The sequence below is a fragment of the Protopterus annectens genome, chromosome 3.part0, assembly GCF_019279795.1.
Source record: "Protopterus annectens isolate FY-2018-M chromosome 3.part0, PAN1.0, whole genome shotgun sequence".
NCBI lineage: Eukaryota > Metazoa > Chordata > Ceratodontiformes > Protopteridae > Protopterus > Protopterus annectens.
Genome location: NC_056731.1, coordinates 475,478,405 through 475,497,474, shown reverse-complemented (window position 1 = coordinate 475,497,474; position 19,070 = coordinate 475,478,405). Strand labels below are relative to the sequence as shown.

The following is a 19,070-nucleotide window of genomic DNA, read 5'->3' as shown; positions in this document are numbered from 1 at the left end:
TGATATATATATATATATATATATATATATATATATATATATATATAGTTTCATTTCAGAATCCCAAACTACTTTCAGTAGTTTGAGACCGAAATGCCGAAACTTCACTTCTGCGAAAGTTCAGAAACCCGAATGTGGAAATGTTGAATCCGCGGTTATTGACGCACATATGTGATGTGGGATTTCCTGTGTTCATGATGTGCGGTTTGGTATGTGGATGTAGCTGGATTCAGGTAAGTGATGTTTTAATAGGGATTTTGGGTAGGGATTTTAGTGTGTTTGGAGTTTTGAGGTGTGGGTTAGGGTAGGTAGGTAAGACTGTGCGTGTGGAATTGCTGCGAGTGGTGGCATTTGTACATATGTGATGTGTGTTTATGCAAGGGTAGTGTAGAATGTGTAGTGGTGCTTTTTGTGCATTTGTGTTTTTAGTGTGATCTCAGAGTTAGTATATATAAGTAGTGGGGGACTGGGGGCACAACTCCCCACATAGGGGGGTGCAGGGGGGCTTGCCCCCTGTTTATATGTAGGGTCTGTGCATTTGTTTTGTTGTGTTTGTGTGTATTTTGTTGGTTTGTAGTGTAGGGAGGAAGGTGTATGTGTGCCTGTTTCTATGTGGAGTGTGTATACGGGCAGTCGCGAGTTTGAATTTTGCGCTTTTGGGGGTTTGGGTTTTTAAATGTTCGGCTTTACAGTCTCAAGATACTGAAGTTTGATATTTCAGTATTTCGAGATTGTAAAGTGAAGCTATATATATATATATATATATATATATATATATATATATATATATATATATATATATATATATATATGTATATATATATATATATATATATATATATATATATATATATGTACACACACATGCACAGACACATGCCTGTAAATATGTACATTTTGTAAATATGTAAATAATGTATTTTTTATGTTGCATAAAATAAAGGACCCCTACTCTTTTCAATAGGTGCCGCGGGATCTTTTATATCCACCTGAGCTATTGCAGACTAAAAAGATAGGACCTTTAACATCTCATTCAAAATATGACACACTCAAGACTGTAACACACACATTATGCTGCACTGCAGTGTCAGCAATCAATCTATCTTATGTGTAAATAGAACCTACAGCCTTCTGCAGCAAATGCAAGTGTGATATCTGTTGCATGCAGTAGTCATTTTTTTAGTAAAGCGTCTCAGTTGTTCTGAAGTAATCTTCACTTAGAATACCAATTTCCCCTACTCAAATGGGCTGTCCAAGTAGTACTCAGAGTGAAGGTGTGGAAGGGTGCCAGAGCTTTGTGAAGGTGGCCAGTTGTTATATCCTAGGCAGGATACAATTCAAATAGCCAAAGGTTCCTGCAGCAGTGAGACTGATGAACATATTGATTTACAGAGTTCTTCAGACTTTAAGTATTTTTTTTTGCATTGGAAAAGATATTGTTGAAAATGATGAAAAGTGGATTTTTAGCACAAGTTCGTGTTGACTATTTTAAGACAAATTTCAGAAATAAATTTTCTGGCAGGTTGAAGGGGATTTAGGTATACCCTTAAGGAAAAAAGGAATGTTGTCAATGAAAGCTATTATGGTTTTATGTCACCTGTGTATTTCATTGTATCCTAATTGAGTCAGAAACAGCATTACATCATCTACAAAACTAAGTAGCTTTCATTCACATAGGGGAAGTGCTTTGTTCTGCTATATGTTCTCACAAAGAGAACCTGCCTAAGATGTTGTTATAGGCCATGCACAAAGACAAATGTACAATTGAGGACCAGGTTGTATAGGGGAAGCAATTGTCCATGTTCCTGACCATGTTTGGGTCCCCCATTTATAAAAAATAAAAATAATTTAAGGACACAAATCATGCTTCTCAATGAAGGATGAAACAGATAACCAGAAAATATGGAAGATTAGTTACAGTAAAACATCTTTTTTCAGCTGCCCAAGCTCATGGTTACTTAAGTAATACCAGTATGAGTGTTTCTGATGTATAAAAAAGGTTGTTCTGCTGCCATGGTTCTTGACATAGGTACTAGTACACACTTTGGCAGTCTTCCAGTAATGCAAAGAATAAAGCAGGGAACTGGTGATGAAACCGACAAACAAAACATATAATTAACTCTAAAATTATCTGTGTCATGGGATTAGATGCTAGGCTTTCTGTTACTATGAAATAAAATTCAAATACATTACTGTGCCCATTATTAGGTGGAGTTGAGCTTGGTCTGGCTACTGTTTGTTTGGAATAAAACTAAAATGCATTACTATGGCAATTTTTAATCATAATCAGACACCAGAGGGGGAAAGAAAGCAAGAGGTTTATAATTGCTGGGTACAAGGGTGCAAAGGCCTGTATGTGGGGAAGAAAGTGATTTACCCTGCTGTCATTTAATCAAGGTACTCATTAAACTAGATTTGCAGGACTAGTCTGCATTTGTCTGAAGCAAGTTGGAATACTTTTCTGTGGCATTTGTATGACATTTTTGAACACATTTCCATGGCCATTAGGTTTACCACTATCAGACATCTGAGGTGTACACATTCAACAATGCAGCTATAATTTCTGGGTTTGGGAACTGCCTTTGCATGAAAATGACAGACCATGCTGCTATTTGATCAAGTTAAACAATCATTAACCTCTGATTTTTTTAGGACTAGTATGCATTTTTGTAAAACAAATTATGGACATTTCTTTACCACAGACATCTGAGGCATATACAGATGATAATGTGTTTTTAATTGATAACTAAAGAGGCCATCTGTTGATAAAACTGACTCATCATTACTGTTGTTTGATCACATTTAAACAGCCTCTGACCTGTCTTGGCTGGAGCAGTGTCATACAATATACTGTATTTAGTTAAGTCAGAGTAAGGTAATTATTGCTATAGCTTATGAGCATGTGTGTGTGTGTGTGTGTGTGTGTGTGTGTGTGTGTGTGTGTGTGTGTGTGTGTGTGTGTGTGTGTGTATGTGTGCGAAAGGACTAGTCATCACTGATTTTATCTATGGACAATATATATATTGAGGAGCATATGCACAAATCTTCTGGCTAGTAGAAAAAAGAATAGTTTCAAAAATAAGACACCAAATGCATCACAGAGCATCTGGACCATCACAGCTCATGGGTGACCTGGCAGCCACCAGACGTCTGACAATGTTAGGATATTTTGACCTAGGGTTAGTACAGCGTCTCATCCAAACCATCTGCTCGGGGTTCCACGTACTCTAAAATGCGCCTTTTATTTTTAGAATAGCAGTGAGCTCCATTTTTAGTGACTTGGTTACTGGTATGAGTTAAGCCATTTACTGACTGACAGGTAGTCTGTCCTTCTTACTATAAGGCACTTTTAAGAAGCCATCCTGGCTGTTGTAATGAGTTATGTTGTAATGATTTGTAACTGTCTGCAACAATCCAGAGAGAGCTCAGTCAAATAGCTGCAATCTAAGAAAATAAATATGTCATTAGGAAAAAATAACTTTGTTAAGAGGAGATTTCCAAAGTATTGGAGTGGATGTTCAGTCAGTGAAATCTGAAATAAGAGGGGTTAGAGTTGTAGTAGATGAAAGGCTACAGTCAGGGTAGAGAGGGAGTTGGACATGATACCATTTTCCTCAATGGGAATATGGAGGCCATTTTGTTGCTCCTTAGGAAAATCTTCCCATCTTCCCATCATGTGATGACAAGTGTAGAATGCAGCAGCAGTAAACTCATATGGCATATATAGCTATGGTTGTCATTATTGACAGGTAATATGTTCACCAAATTTCCATGGGATTTGTGCCAGAATGTAACACAAATGTGGACTGTTGACATGGGAAGAGGGATAAACAGAAGGTAAGAAAAAATATATCAGTTAAATTTCGAATATGTAAATCTAGTGTTGAGGTGAATTATATTTTTAAGTTGTTGATCAACAAAAAAAAGCACCTTGTTATGGCCTGCTCTTGATCTTATTCATCTATATTGACTTGTATTCAGTCATTGATTTGTTTTTCATTTTGTTTTACTGTAACAAAGACTCTGGTTACCAGACTGTTTTTTCTTACTTTTTCTGAAGCTGTAAGTCGTGTCCATGGTTTGTCTGCAGTTCTGTCATAATCCTGAGCATCTGCAACGTCAACATAATCACTGAAATGGAGGAGGATCTTTTTTTCCCGAAGCTCTTCTACTGTAGGTCTCTGACTGAGCTATTAATTGAAGGAGAAAGATTTTGTTATCATCTGACCAGGAGTAACATCAGATAAAGACAAAGCAACTGTATAAGTTAGTATGACAATGCTCACTGCATGTATTTGGTGGGCGCACACTTGCTGAAGGCCTTAGGACCTGGTAAAAGACCAGAGTGGAATGTGGGCACTTGACACACAGGAATTACTTTACCAAAGGTTTTTTTTTTAAATAGCAGTCTAATCATCTGTTATCCTTTACTTACCACATTCTGATTTTATGGTTCTCCAGGTTCTTCTTGGCCACGTGTCATTGTGCTGTTTTCCATCCCACTGTACAGCTATAAAAATACCTTGTACCGATAAGTAAAATGAATCTGCAAACTATGTAGTAGTTGTGTGCCTACAGCTGGAATCACATTGCTTACAGAAGTTTCTCTCTTTCAGCATTGTGCCTGCCATTTTCCCCGGTAAGCTCAGATGAACTACATGAGCATGGCACTTCATTCTCCCATGAATAATAGCCATATCCAATATCTGCTATACTACAACAATTTTACTGCTAGCACAGGGTTGCCTTATCTTAGATACTCATTTTTCCTTTTTCTGACATATCCTTTCTGGCCAACTGCTTGCCAGCAATCAGCCCTTTTGTGACTGGACCAGGAAGTTTTTTTCCTGTACAGATTTGAAACAGTTATGGGTTGTTTTCTTCAAGGCAAACATTAGTGCTTTCTGATTAGTCTAGACTCCACCATGCACATAGCAGCCTGACATTCATGCACTACAGTGCTGGGAAACTGATTTATGTACATTCCCACATATGCACCAATCTCAGCCCTAGCACACCATGCTGCTTGGTGGGATAACCATATCCATGACTGCCAATGTTACAAACTGTGTCTCCAAGCCCTTATTAGGAGTCAGTAATGCAGCAGACTGGTCTGCATTCCCTACGACCAGAGAGGGTGTCCCAGCAGCAGATGCTCACTTCCACTCTGTTGGCAGTTTTCAAGAGGAACTGGGTCCCTAATTCATCTTCTGTCATGGGTGTCACAGTTAGAACTCCATCCATCTGTAGCACAAAGCTGGCTATGTAAATAGCAAAATTTTAGTGCCCTGTTAACACCTACTAGCTTTTGTATCCAACCATCCAACATAGGACCTAAAGTACTATGTTTTTTCAAGGTTTTAATTTGTTTTCATTGTTATTTTTTTGACTGTTATTGAAACAATCATATTTCAGATGTTCTTCATGTTTCACTGTTGCAGTCATCACTTGTGGGTTATCCCTCCTGGACAGCCCTCGGCCGGCCCAAATACCAGAGTAAAGATTTTCCCTCCTGCATCAGCTGCAGGCCGCTAGGGACTGACGTCAGGTCATCAGTGGTATAAAGCAGGGCATCTGAAGCCATTACATCAGTCTTTCTTGCAGTGGAGCCCGATGCAGAAGCAGTTTGCTTGTGCGTTTGTCGGCCGCGGCCAGAGTGAGGTAGAAAATGACTAAAGCTAAGTATTCCATTGGGGACCTTTTTCTTGCACTAACCGATGTCCAAAAAAGTAAACAATTGTCTCTGCCGTGGAAAACAAATATATTTATTTATTTATTTGCAGTCTGTTTGCCAGGATAGTCCATTGGGCCACAAGGAGCCTGATTTCAATGGGGTTCTGGGGAGAAAAGCTCCAGAAAAATACAAATACGTAGTACACATTGCACATAAACATTACAGATTATCTCATAGGAATACAAAGTAAATATGATAAGAAAAGGTTAACAATGATAGAATACATCAGTATAGTTCATTAAACAGCAATAAAAAACACTTTTTTTTCTTTTTTTTTACAAAAGTAGCAGCATAGGGTAACTGTTAAGTAGTTGGTCAAATAGCTCAATAGAGCTGTGGAACTATAGGAGGCAATTACCACACCGAGACTTCCATAATCTGTGTGTAATCTGTTTAGGCCCAGACCACGATGTCCCCAGTTGTCGGTTCTGCATTCTCTTTAATGCTAGGACCATTCGCCGTAGAGCAGAATTTGTAGCTAGGCATTTCAAAGAGAGTCCTTCATAGTACAAAATGGTGTCTGTCAGTCAGCATATAGTGGATATCCCCAAATGAGAAAGGATAATGAAAGGGACAGACCACATAAAGTTAGGCCTTCAGACGACTCTACCCTGAAGTCAGCCTGCAGCACAGCGGAATTTAATGAGGTGCCTACGCAGCCCTGATACCTGAAGCTATACCTCTGCAGGCCTCTACCGAGACCCATTCGAAGTCTTGTACTCCGCCAGATCAGACTACATCTGCCAAGTTTTCGGTTGTCAGACCCACAGTTGGGTCCAGAGCTGCTCTACAGGCACTGGCTTCTGAGGAGGCTTTTCGGATAACTGACGCCAGACAAAGGCTGACGACCACGCCGTAGGCTACAGCTGCACCCAACCCTATTAAAAGACTGAGGCCTAAAAGCAGAACTACTCCCAGAAAAACAATTCCTAGCCATGGTCTTCCTCAAGCCCAACCTGCTCAGTCACAACAGCTTCTCAAGATGGCTGAGGATCTTATCACACTTATCAGAGGTAACCAGACGACCCCAGCTAAAAGAAAAAGGGACATTTCCCCAGAGATTCTCTCAGAACCTGACACTGAAGAATCTGACTTTTTGGATTCAGACAATGAACAACAGCCCCTTACTACCTTTGAGGATTCTGATGCACATGAATCCATCCCATTTGCTTCCCTCCCTGAGGACCTATCAGCTTTATCCTGTGATTGCTGAATAAACATAGTGCTGCTTTACTGTTTTTGTTTTATTTGAATTGATAGAAGCTCAGGATTATCCCCAGTCTAAGAAGAGGCTAAGAGAGTTTCTGGACCTTCCCCAGCACAAACCTTTAGCCATTCCTCCCATTTTGGATGTGGTGGAGGATGTTTTTATGGAGTCTAGCCTCACACCTGATGCACTGCCTTCTGCACCTAGAAAGCCAGACAGGTACTACAGGGTGTCAGACAACCACAAATACCTATTTAAAAATCCTGCAGCTGACCCAGAGCTCATCACCCAGGAACCCAAAGGGGCTAAGACTAGTTTCTCCAAAAACCCTATTCCATCTGACAAGGATAACAAAGCTCTGGACAGATGGGGTAAAAAAGTATACACCTGTGCTACCTTAGCTATTAGAGCTCTAAACTGCCAGTTCCATATGTTAAAATATCAACAACATACCTTGGAACTTTTAAAGCAGAAAATGTCCTCCTTGCCAGGCAGTTCAACTTCCAGAGAGCTAGGGGAACTCTTACACTCCAGCTCTCAAGTGGCAAAGCATTTCCTCCACTGTGGATACGATGCCCTAGAAGCCTCTAGCAGGGCTGTGGTTGCGGGGTCAGTCATTAGGAGACATGCATGCCTTAAATAGCAACCTCTGCTTAATCATGTCAAATCCAAACTCCTAGACACCTCCCTAGATAAGGACCACGTTTGGAACTAAGGCGGAGGAGGTGATCAAGAAAATGGAGGATAAAGCCAAATCAATGCATACAGTTAAAGATTTCCTCCAGGTCCAAACTGCCAGATTCAGCAAAAGTTTGCCCACCAAACACTGGTCCTTTCCTGCCCAATCCAGGCCTGTGCAAAGAAAAGGGCGCAGGGACAGACCCTCTAGGCAGCAACTACAAGTACATCAAATGCCCAGACAATGGACCTCTACAACCCCCAGGGCAGGGGGTTCTAAGTCCACTCCCTACCCTAAGGACTCACAATGACTCGCTTGCCCCCCCCCCCAAAGGTTAGGTGGAAGGCTGTCCCTTTTCAAAGACAACTGGCCATCCATCACAAAGAACCAATGTGTCCGAAAAATCAGTTACCAAGGATACAGATTCACCTTCAAAGAGAGCCCAATCTTATCAAGGTACCTATACATTCCAACAAATCAGAGGGCAGAAACCCTAAGACAAATTCAGAAACTCTGTGCTCAAGGAGCAGTGGAACCTGTACCCCAGGAACAAGCTGGAAAGGGTGTTAATCAAGATTGTTTCAAACCACATTAAGAAAAATGACTTGGAACTCCACTGACAGGACATATAGTTCTTTTATTACATTTGTTCTGGTACCTCAGCTTCTCACCTTCTGTTGGAACATTTTTTAATCTCCAAGTATGTCCCTATATATACAAATCCTTTCCAACAATGATTAAATTAAATTATCCAATTAAACAATTGCATCATTAATTACATCATTAATCAAATACCTTACTACAAAGCCAGCTTTTTAAGTACAGACTGAAAAGAGTACTTTTTAAACTCAGTTATTACCCCTGTGAAATGCAATTTCCGTCAGTCAAGAATTAACAATTAATATATACATCTATAATGCTGCAGTTTTACAAAAAACTTTAGTTAAATTAAGTACACTCAACATTAAATACATCCAATATTAAATATCTCAACAATATAAAATTAAAAATAATAAACTGCATTCTAAATACCTTTAATCTGTGTTCATTCCTTCCACTTAATATGTAACTTTAACATATAATAAAGTATAAACCAAATTTTATAAGCTTTATGTATTCTTTAAATTTGATTTTCTAAATCAAATGAACATTTGATCATACTAACTACTAGATTATATTAAATATTCAGATTGCTTTCCAAATTCATTCCCTGAGGATATAAAGTATGAAAATTAATAATCATACGATTCTCCAGTCTGTTTAACTGCTTTTTGAAATCTCCATCTCTAGATGTCAGACGTGCCAAAGTACTAAAAAATAAATTCTTATCTAACCGCTGATGTTTAGACAAGAAATGCAAGGCAACTGGACTTTCAGGATTTTGCCTTCTCACATCTCCCAAATTCTCCATAATACGTACTTTAGCCTTCCTGGTAGTTTTACCAATATACCAGGAAGTTGGGTCACAGTCACAACCAATAATGTAAATCACTCCACAGCTGTCACAATTATAATACTCGTTGGCCCTATACAATTTACCATTAATCTTTGTACCATCCAAATATGTTACTGTGTGACACAGTGAGCATCTCCCACAACAGTAGGTTCCAACCATTCTCCCCATTGTGTCTGGATGTTTTGAATTTAAACCTTTCTTATTTAACAATTCTTTTAAGTTACAATACCTACCACAGGAAAAAAGTTATATGCTTAGGAAATAGACATCCTCACTTACTATTTCCCAGGCTTGCCTGACAATTTTTTCCAAAATGGGAGATAAGTCAGAATATCTAGTAACAAAAAATAAATTTTCTTCCACCCCAGCATCTTCTTTGACACTTCGAATTGTTTTGCCATATTGATTGAGATCATTCCTGCCTCTAACTTCACCAGTATTTGTAACCTTGTTTTTGGCTTTTTGTAATATATGATCATTATATCCTCTGTTCTTTAATCTAATATATGTCTCATCCAAATTAATTTCTTTTAAATCTACTTCAGAAGTGTTGGTGAAAATTCTTTTAAATTCACCATATGGTAGTGAATTAATCAGATGAGGGGGGTGCATACTAGTTGCATATAAGAAATCGTTGACTGCTGTGGGTTTCCTATATGGTTTGTGCTGTAGCCTTTTGTCAGCATCAACATAAAACATGACATCCAAAAAAGAAGTGCTTTCCTTACCAATTTCCCAAGTAAATTTCAACCCATGTGAATTGTTATTTAAAATTTCCATAAACTCTACAAATTCTGCCTGTTCACCTTTACATATAAATAGTAAATCATCTGTGTATCTCTCGTAGTATACTACATTTCTCACATAATATTCCTGTAATTTCATAAACTGATTTTCAAATTCCCCCATGTAAACTATGGCATACGATGGGACAAAGTCTGCCCCCATCGTAGTTCCTCTTATTTGCAAAAATAATTCCTTCTTCCATGTAAAATAATTATATGTAAGGCAAAATTCAAGTAAGGTCAGCAAAAATGTAGAACGTGGCCCTTCTCCCAGTTTTTTAGTCATTGCTTCCATACCCCATCTCATGTTAATATTAGACTACAAAGCAGTAATCAAGATTGTTCCTGGTACCCAGGAAAGAGGGCACTTGGCACCCTCTTCTGGATCTATCTACTCTAAACCTTTCATTGCAAGTGCCAAAATTGAAAATGCTTACACTCCAAAAGCTCTTGCCCATGCTGACCCCAAATGCCTAGCTAGTCACCCTGGACCTAAAGGATGCCTACCTCCATATCCCTATAATGGAGTCCTGCAGAAGGTTCCTTCACTTCAGGGCAGGCTCACAACACTTTCAGTTCTCTGCTCTGCCCTTTGGCTGCTCCCAGAGTCTTCACAAAATCCCTGGCCCCTGTCATTGCCATCTGCAGGCAAAAAAAACATTCACATTTAACCCTATCTGGATGACTGCCTCATCCAGGCAGACAGCAGGGAAAAGCTCCTGGAAGACCTAAACTTTGTCCAAAACCTCTTTACCTCTCTGGGATTCACCATCAACAAGGAAAAATCCCATTTACAAACCACCAGACAGATCACCTTCTTGACAGCTCTCCTGGACACATCCACCCAAATAGCCTTCCTCTCCGCATAAAAGCAAAGTTTTCCGCCCCCAATACTTCTCTCAATTGGCTTACAGAACACACCTCACAGCAATGAAGCTCCTTCAAGCTCTGGGGTACATGGCATCCTGCATCCTATTGGTGCCCTTGGCCAGAATACACATGAGAAAACTGCAATGGTACCTCAAAAACATATGGTGCCAGCACTGTCAGTCTCTGGAGCTACAACTGTCTCTGATTCCCTGCTTAAGACAGGAACTCCTATGGTGGACAGAAGTCTGCACCCTGAACAAGGGCCTACCTTTTCTAATTCTTCCCCATGGCCAGACCATCACCACAGATGCCTCTGACAAAGCCTGGGGGGCACACTTAGGAGACATGTGCACCCAAGGCACCTGGGACCTCAGAAACCTAGACCTACACATCAACCTAAAGGAAATGATGGCAGTACTCAGGGCTATCACAGCCTTCAAGAGCCACCTGAATCCAGGGGTGCTCCTCATCAAAACAGACAATACCACAGTCATGTGGTACATAAGCAAGCGGGGGAGGGCACACTCCTACCCACTTTGTTGTCCAGCTATGCTTCTGTGGCAGACTGCTTTGATGATGGGCATTCACCTGATAGTGCAGTACATCCCAGGGGAGCACAACACCCTAGCAGACCACCTCAGCAAAAGTGTCCTGAACCCCTATGAATGGCAGCCTCAAAGGGAGACCTTCCTCTCAATCACCCAAACTTGGGGGACCCCAGAAGTAGACCTCTTCACATCCATACAGAACAGGCAGTTACACCAGTTCTGCACCAGGGAGTTCAACCCAAAAGCCAGGAAGGTGGATGTTCTCTCCTTCCACTGTGGCAACCTGTTTGTCTACACCTTCCCCACTTTGCCAATGATCCCAAGGGTGCTCCGAAAGATCAGAGAGCTATACTAATTGCTCCAAATTGGTCCAGGGAACATTGGTACCCCTTGCTTCTCAGCCTAACCAAGGAGCTGCCCAGGAACCTGCCTCTCAAAGAAGGACTTTTAACTCAAGAAAAAGGGACAGTACTGCATCCCAACCTGCAAACTGTCAACCTATCCATATGGCTTATACCCCAAAGGTGGATAACAACCAACTGTTGAGCAAGCAGGTCCTGGATATAATTAAGAAGGCCAGAAGGCCCAGCACCAGGAAATCATACTTGGCAAACTAAGGGTACAAGCAGCTCCCTTGCCTCTCTGTCTATCTGATTCTAGACTACCTGGTGGAGCTAGTACAAAAAGGATTATCTTATTCATCCATCAAGATCCATGCCTCAGCTATCTCTGCCCATTCCCATTCCGAGCAGCCTTTCTTTTCCCACCCCCTGCTAAAACAATTCCTTAGAGGGGTATCTCACATCAGGCCACCTAGGGGGCCTCCTACACCTGACTGGGACCTGAACTATGTCTTGGAAAAATTGACCTTACCTCCCTTTGAGCCAGCTGCCTCAGCAGAACTAAAACACCTCTCTTGGAAGACCGCCTGCCTGCTGGCCATAACCTCAGCTAGGAGGGTTTCCGAATTGCAGACGCTCATGGCCATTGAACCCTTCATTGTTTTCCATGCTGACAGGGTGTCTCTTAGAACTAACCCCTCTTTCATGCCTAAGGTGGTGTCTGACATAACTCTGAATCAGGCTGTACATCTTCCCACCTTCTTTCCTAACCCTCATTACAGGGGGGAAAGAATCCTTCATTCACTGGATGTGCATAGACAACTCAGAGACTATCTGGATAGAACCAAGCCTCACAGAAAGAATGACGAGCTCCTGGTCAGCTTTGCCCCAGAGGCAGAGGGGAACCCTATCTCCAAGCAGACTATTTCTAAATGGATATCCAACTATATCCATTTCTGCTACCACTTCCATGAAAAATGTCTTCCAAGCCTGTCCGAAGCCATTCCACTAGGGCAGCATCTACTTCCACTGCTTTCCTCAGGGGGGTCCCTACCAAGGACATCCTAGAAGCTGTCACTTGGACTTCCGTCCACACCTTCACCAAACACTACCATTTGCCTCTTCTCCAAAACCCAGGCTGGCTTTGCCTCTGCAGTCCTGCAGGGCATGCTAGGTCCTACTTAGAGCAGGCTTTCCCTGTTCCTCTTTTCCTTACCCTTCTACCATCCACCCTACCTTCAGCTTTGGGAATCTTCCCACAAGTGATGACTGCAGCAGTGAAACACAAAGAATGTAGTACAGTTGTGTACATTTACCATAAATGTAGATGTTCGAGTGTATTCACTGTTGCAGTCTTGTTTTCCCTCCCTCTTTCCTCCTCTATTTCTCTCTCAGTTTCCTTCACACCTATCTATACCTATGGCCATTCCCCAGGTTGGCTTTCCAGGCAGGGCTCCTATAGGTTGGGGGAAGAAAAGCTGATGTAATGGCATTGGCTGCCCTGCTTTATACCACTGATGACCTGACATTAGTCCCTGGCGACCTACAGCTGACGTAGGAGGGAAAATCTTTACTCTGGTATTTGGGCCAGCTGAGGGTTACCCAGCAGGGATAATGCACAAGTGATGACTGCAACAGTGGATACACTCGAACATCTACATTTTATGGTAAGTGTACACAATTGTACTTTCTTTTAACTACTGGTGCAATTCTGAAAAGCCTTACCAGGGTATCCACTGGAGTAATCAAGGCCAAGCTTGGAAAATCAGAATTTACCAAGCCTGTTAACCTGAATCCAAAAGCAGTGCATAAAGGAAATTGCGGTTTATCCTACTTATAGCAGTTTTAAATTAGAATAAGCTTGTCAATGGTCCTTGAAGTTTTTCCTCCCTCTAGCAGGAGAAGTGTGAAGGACAAACTTTTTTCTGTTCTCATATTTTATGTTGAAGTGCTGTTTTGGGTTGTAGTAAGTGTTAAAATAGAACACAACGTATGTGGCATCTACAGAATCACTTATAATCCCCTCTATTGTAGGGCAGTGGGGATAGCTTCTTCATTATCCAAGCCTATTCTCCCCATGTCTGTTTTTTTGGAGGGGGTAGTGCATTTCTTTCCCACATTCCATATATAGATTGCACTTACCCATGCCCTTGTTGCTTGTGTCATGGCTGAAAAGGATCCTTATTAAATAAAGCCATAAGACGACTTACCATAGCTACTTACACTGCCTGCGCTGCAGTTACTAACTTATCTTATTTTTAAATGTCAGCACTAATGGTACTTTTTTCAAAGCCTTCAGTTAGCAACTTCGAGTAAGGAGTTATATGATGAGTCTTGTATAAAGAAAAAAGTATTTGCATATATCCTTTTCTGAATCATTCCAAATCCTTCCATTTACAGTGACCAATATCTGTTTTGATTATATTACCAACAGATCACTTGTCTTGCACAGGTTGAAATGTAAGAGTGTAAAAGAGCGTTTTCATTTTTGTGTTATAGCAATACAGACACACACATATACTCATTGTTCATGATAAAAAAATCAGTGCAGAAAATTAGTGTGGTGTTCCTTCTAGGAACACATATATAAAGAAAACATTTTGGGGACACATTTTTGAACGTTTCTTACTGTAGTGTCTTCCAACCTTTCATATCTGTGTTACTATGCATATGTTAGTAGATGAGTCCATATACTGCGCAGGGTTTCACTATATTACTAGTATTATGAAGAATGCTACTTTGGAGTACTGAAGTTCAGAAGAAGAGGGATGAAGGCTATTTTAGACTTATTTTAAGTAGTAGAGACGGTTTAAGATCTGGGATCGATCGATCCCATATAGACAAAAATGATAGGTGTGTAGAGACCAATTCTGGGCTGAGTTTTATTACGTATTATACTTTGGACTCTAACCCAGTAAGAGATATTCTGGCCAAAAATTGGACGATCTTAATGAATGATATGAACAGTAGAGAAAAATGTAGTAATTCTCCTAAGATCGTATATAAGAAGGGAGCTAATTTAAGAACAATTTCAGAGAGAGAGAAAAAAAGACAGCTAGTAGATATCCCTGTATGTTTAAATGTGAAGCATGCCCCTGTTGTAAAATGATAGATATAGGGAGAAATTTTGTGATAAAAGAAATAAAATATGTTTCACAATATAGGTACGATTGTAATACCAAGGGGGTGATATACCTGAAAAAATGCCAGGGATGTGAATGTTTCTATGTGGGCAAAACCGAATGTAGAGTGAGAGATCAGATTTATTAACATATATACTGTATGAACAGATTGAAGGAATGTAATGCACTAGCAAAACATGTTCAAATTAATCCAGGTCACACTTTTAAGTTTAAAGTTATAGAACAGGTAAACTTGGGGCCACGAGGAGGTCCAACAGGCCTTAAATTAGAAAACAAGAATTAATGTGGCAACTCACATTGAATGCCTTCTGTTATCCAGGGCTGAATGAACAGTGTTCTATAACTTGCTTGCTTAAATTAAGGAGCCTGTTGAGATGAAATGTAACTGTATTATGCTTGAGGAAACTGATAAATTCATGAAATAAAATTATGATTTAAATACTGTAGATATATATATATATATATATATATATATATATATATGTACACACACACACACACACACACACACACACACACACACACACGCGCATACAATAATAATATTCAGTGGCGGCTCATGCTATTGGACTGTTGGACTGCAGCCCCCCCCCCCCCCCAGCTGTGGAAAGAAGAAGAAAAAAGAATATTTAAAAAAAATAAAATATTTACTTTTGTAATACTGTCATACTGGCTGGCTGCTGCTTAGATGCGAGTCCCGGAACTCAAACTGCGTTAGTGCGCGTGCCTGGCGAGTTCCGGGTGTAAAAAAATAAATAAATAGTTTCTACAAATCCGGACTGCTGTAAAAACAGTCTGGATTAAGGAGAGAAGTAGAGGAGTGTGGCATGCTCAGAAATCTATGCGGTTTTGTAAACGCTAATCTGGAAGGGGATTGGACTGCCACGTCCGCAGTCACGTACATGACGCGGATGGGCTGGATGTTACTGACTGGTTCTCGGCTCTCTTCTTGGGCTTTGTGTGCTGGGAAAAAAGAGAGCCAAGAAACAGTCAGTAGCAGATAGTACTTTTAGACCGTCACGGAGTTCGGGGACCATCGCATTGGACAAAAATAACTTCTGTCTGCAGCCAGCCACTATTACTAAAGGTAAGAAGTTGTCAAAGGCACATTATGCAGATGCTTTAGTAATAATTATCCTCAGAGTTGTATATCAGAGTTAGTATATATATATATATATATATGTATGTATAGAGAGAGAGAGAGAGATTGTGGTATGTGAGGGGTTGCTCCCTAACATCGGGGGGGGGGGTGGGTTAAAGAAGTTGTTTTATCCATGAAAAACAGGTAAGCGGTATTGTATAATATCTTGAGTTTTGCTCATAGGGAATCTGATTTGTATATCTACTTGTTTGTGCCGTGACTAGTCGTGTGTCAATTAAATTTAATGTGATTTATCATGGTAAATTTACATAGAATAAATGCAAAAGCAAAATGAATAAAATAAAAATTATCTTTTGTTAAACATTTCTGGGTTGAGGTCTGTTGCTGTCTCTGTAATCCTAAGCAAGACTGTAAACTTACTTCATCAGAAAAATGAAAAAAAAAAAAAAAAGAAGGTAGGAGCATGAGTTTTACCTGTTGGATGACAGACATAGGGCACAAGAATCAGGCCAGAGAAATAGTGAATGTGCATTGTTTCTGAGCAGGGTGGGTGGGTAGAAGCACCCACAACTTGGCAGCATGCTACCCGTCCACCACAGAATGAGGTGTTATGTCTGAAAAAAGCCAAATTAGCTGTAGCTGCTGTCCTCATAGCACCTGACACTCTCCACCTCACTGACTTGTTCTATTTAGGACATCATTTTTATTAATTGTTTAGTCACAGTCTGTGAAACAACAGTTTCCATCTAGCACTATTACTGGGACTGGTTATTCTGTGGAACACATCACTTTAAAATCTATTCATTGGGTGATTTTGTATGTGTTCACTGTTCTACAAGTCTTGTTTGTGACAAAGCACTTAACAGAATATAACATTTTGGTGTTTTCATTCAAAGAGTTTCTTTTGCTGATGCAGTTCTTGTTTTGATTTTTGGTACTACATACAGAGAATTTACAATTCTTGTGTAGGTTATGGCAGTGTGTTGTCTGGCCACCACACAATGAGGAGTGGTGGCTAAAAACAGCTAAATTAGCAGAAGATAGTGGCTTCAGAGCACCTGATTCTCAACCCCACTGCCTACAAATAAGCAGATGTGTGCTAATAAGGAATATAAGGAATAGTCCTTGCATTGTGATGTGGGGTACTAAAATGGTAGACACAGGTGAACAAAAAGGCTAATTGGGAAAATTATGTGGCCTTGATTGGTCAGCTATGAAAGACCAAAGAATAAGATAATAAAAATGTCCAATGGTTCTGAAACTGTGAGACTGAGACATCTATCTTACTAAGTATGTTATAAATGACTATGATGAGGGTTGTGATAATACTCCACAATATAAAAATCCATATGGCTTTTTTTAGGTATAAAACACATCTATTTACATAGTCTACGTTTGGAGTATAAACAGCTTTTTCAAATATTCTAAATTGGGTTCTTCTTTCGGCTTTTCCCGGTTAGGGGTTGCCACAGCGGAACTCCGGTCTGCTAATGATTGGCAGTAGAATTTTATTGTGCCGAGGTGCCAGCCTGATGCCCAGCCTTAAATGAAGACATGCACATTCACGCATGTCTTTCGAATGCCACTCGACCGCGGGGAGGACATGCAGACTCCACAGAAAAGGTGCTCCAGCCGAGAATCGAATGGGAGAACCTCTTGCTGTGAGGCAACAATGCTACTGCTGCATCACCGCGGCTTCTATTCCCCTTCCAAAAAAAAGAAACATTACTGTCCACTAGGATTGAAGATAGATGTCATCTTTGCAAACATTATTTAGAATATTTCTCAAATATTCTAAATAATGTTTGCAAAGATGACATTTATCTTCAATCTTAGTGGACAGTAATGTTTCTTTTTTTTTGGAAGGGGAATAGCCAAGTCATTCTCAGGCAAGCTGTCATCTTTCTCTTAGTCCTTGGAAGCTGAAAACATACACTTGAGGACTTCATGTTTACAGATGACATAAGGATGCGAGTTATAAGGATCCTTGTCTTGAATGTCAGATAACAGTTTTTTTTTTTTTACCATACTTTTTGAAACCATTTAGAAAATGATCAACTGCAAATTCCCCAAGGCAAGAATGATTAAGAAATACCTCACCAGTACAGCACAGAACATAAACCTAAAAAGCCCCACCCCCTTGTGGGAGACTCCATCCCCTATATCCTCTTACTTAAACATAGCAACTCCATGATCAAACACTAGTGGCAAGAAGAGAAATATCCTAAAGGGTGAGGATACTACATGCATTAAAGAATTATAACAGGAAATGTTGTCAAAATGATGAAACATCCGGTAAAAGGGAATACAATAACGGAGATGCTGATAAGCAAAATATGCGTAATATGATAATGGAGTGACTGATAGACAAAATGCGTGTTATACAATAAAAGAGTTGCTCATAGACAAAATGCAAATGTCTTAGGTTGAAGAGAAACATCTGCATTATTTTAAGATATATGGGCTTCCATGACTTCATCTCTGACACCTTTTATGTTTATTTTTAATGCTGATAGGATTCTGGAAGTGTTTTACATCAGTCCCCCCCCCCCAAACTGGTTTCTTTATTATTTTAATCTTTTGAACTAGCTCATTTGGCAGCTGAGAAATCCTAGTACCATTTACTAATCTGTTTACTGAGAGAATGGATTTGTGGGATTTTGTTGTATTCACAAGAGGTCAATGTATATATCATCATAAAAGCAGACTAGATTAGTAATCACTAAGCAGAATACTGTGGAAATCAGAGCTTTGCTGGATGGAAACTATGTTCTAGACATAAGGACAGGATGAGGTTTTAGTTTTGAAAGTCCAGTTAGCAAGTATAGGCTACTGGTTACTCACAGACTGCGGTAAAGAGTTCTACCTGACGTATCTTCTTTCTTTCTGGTAAACCAAACAAGCAGGATGTTTTTTTCCTCTTTTGATTTTGGATTTAGAGTATTCTATAATAAACTGACAGATTGTGTCAGGTCTGAACTTAAGGCCATGTCAATCATTCTTAAAACATTTTGTATTTAAATTGCTTACCATTATACACAAGCTTTTGTTAGACCAACCAGCTATATCTGTGAGTATCTGTCAGGATTCCTGAGGAAGGTAGGTATCCAACAGTGACCAGTTTGGACTGTAACTAAACTGAAGCTGACAGAAGTTACTTGGGAAACTTAAATATCTATACTGACACCATTTGTTTTTTTGCAGC

The 19,070-nt window shown here is 39.9% G+C and overlaps 1 protein-coding gene across 3 annotated transcripts in view; it reads right to left on the bottom strand.

Annotated features, from left to right (window-relative positions):
* PHACTR1 (phosphatase and actin regulator 1) overlaps nucleotides 1-19,070 on the bottom strand; it is a 1,877,004-nt gene that overhangs the window by 245,037 nt on the left and 1,612,897 nt on the right. For all 3 annotated transcript variants that reach the window (XM_044064898.1, XM_044064897.1, XM_044064899.1), the window contains one exon: nucleotides 4,050-4,190. In XM_044064898.1, the coding sequence (XP_043920833.1) occupies nucleotides 4,050-4,190 (141 nt within the window). The remainder of the gene's footprint in view (nucleotides 1-4,049; nucleotides 4,191-19,070) is intronic.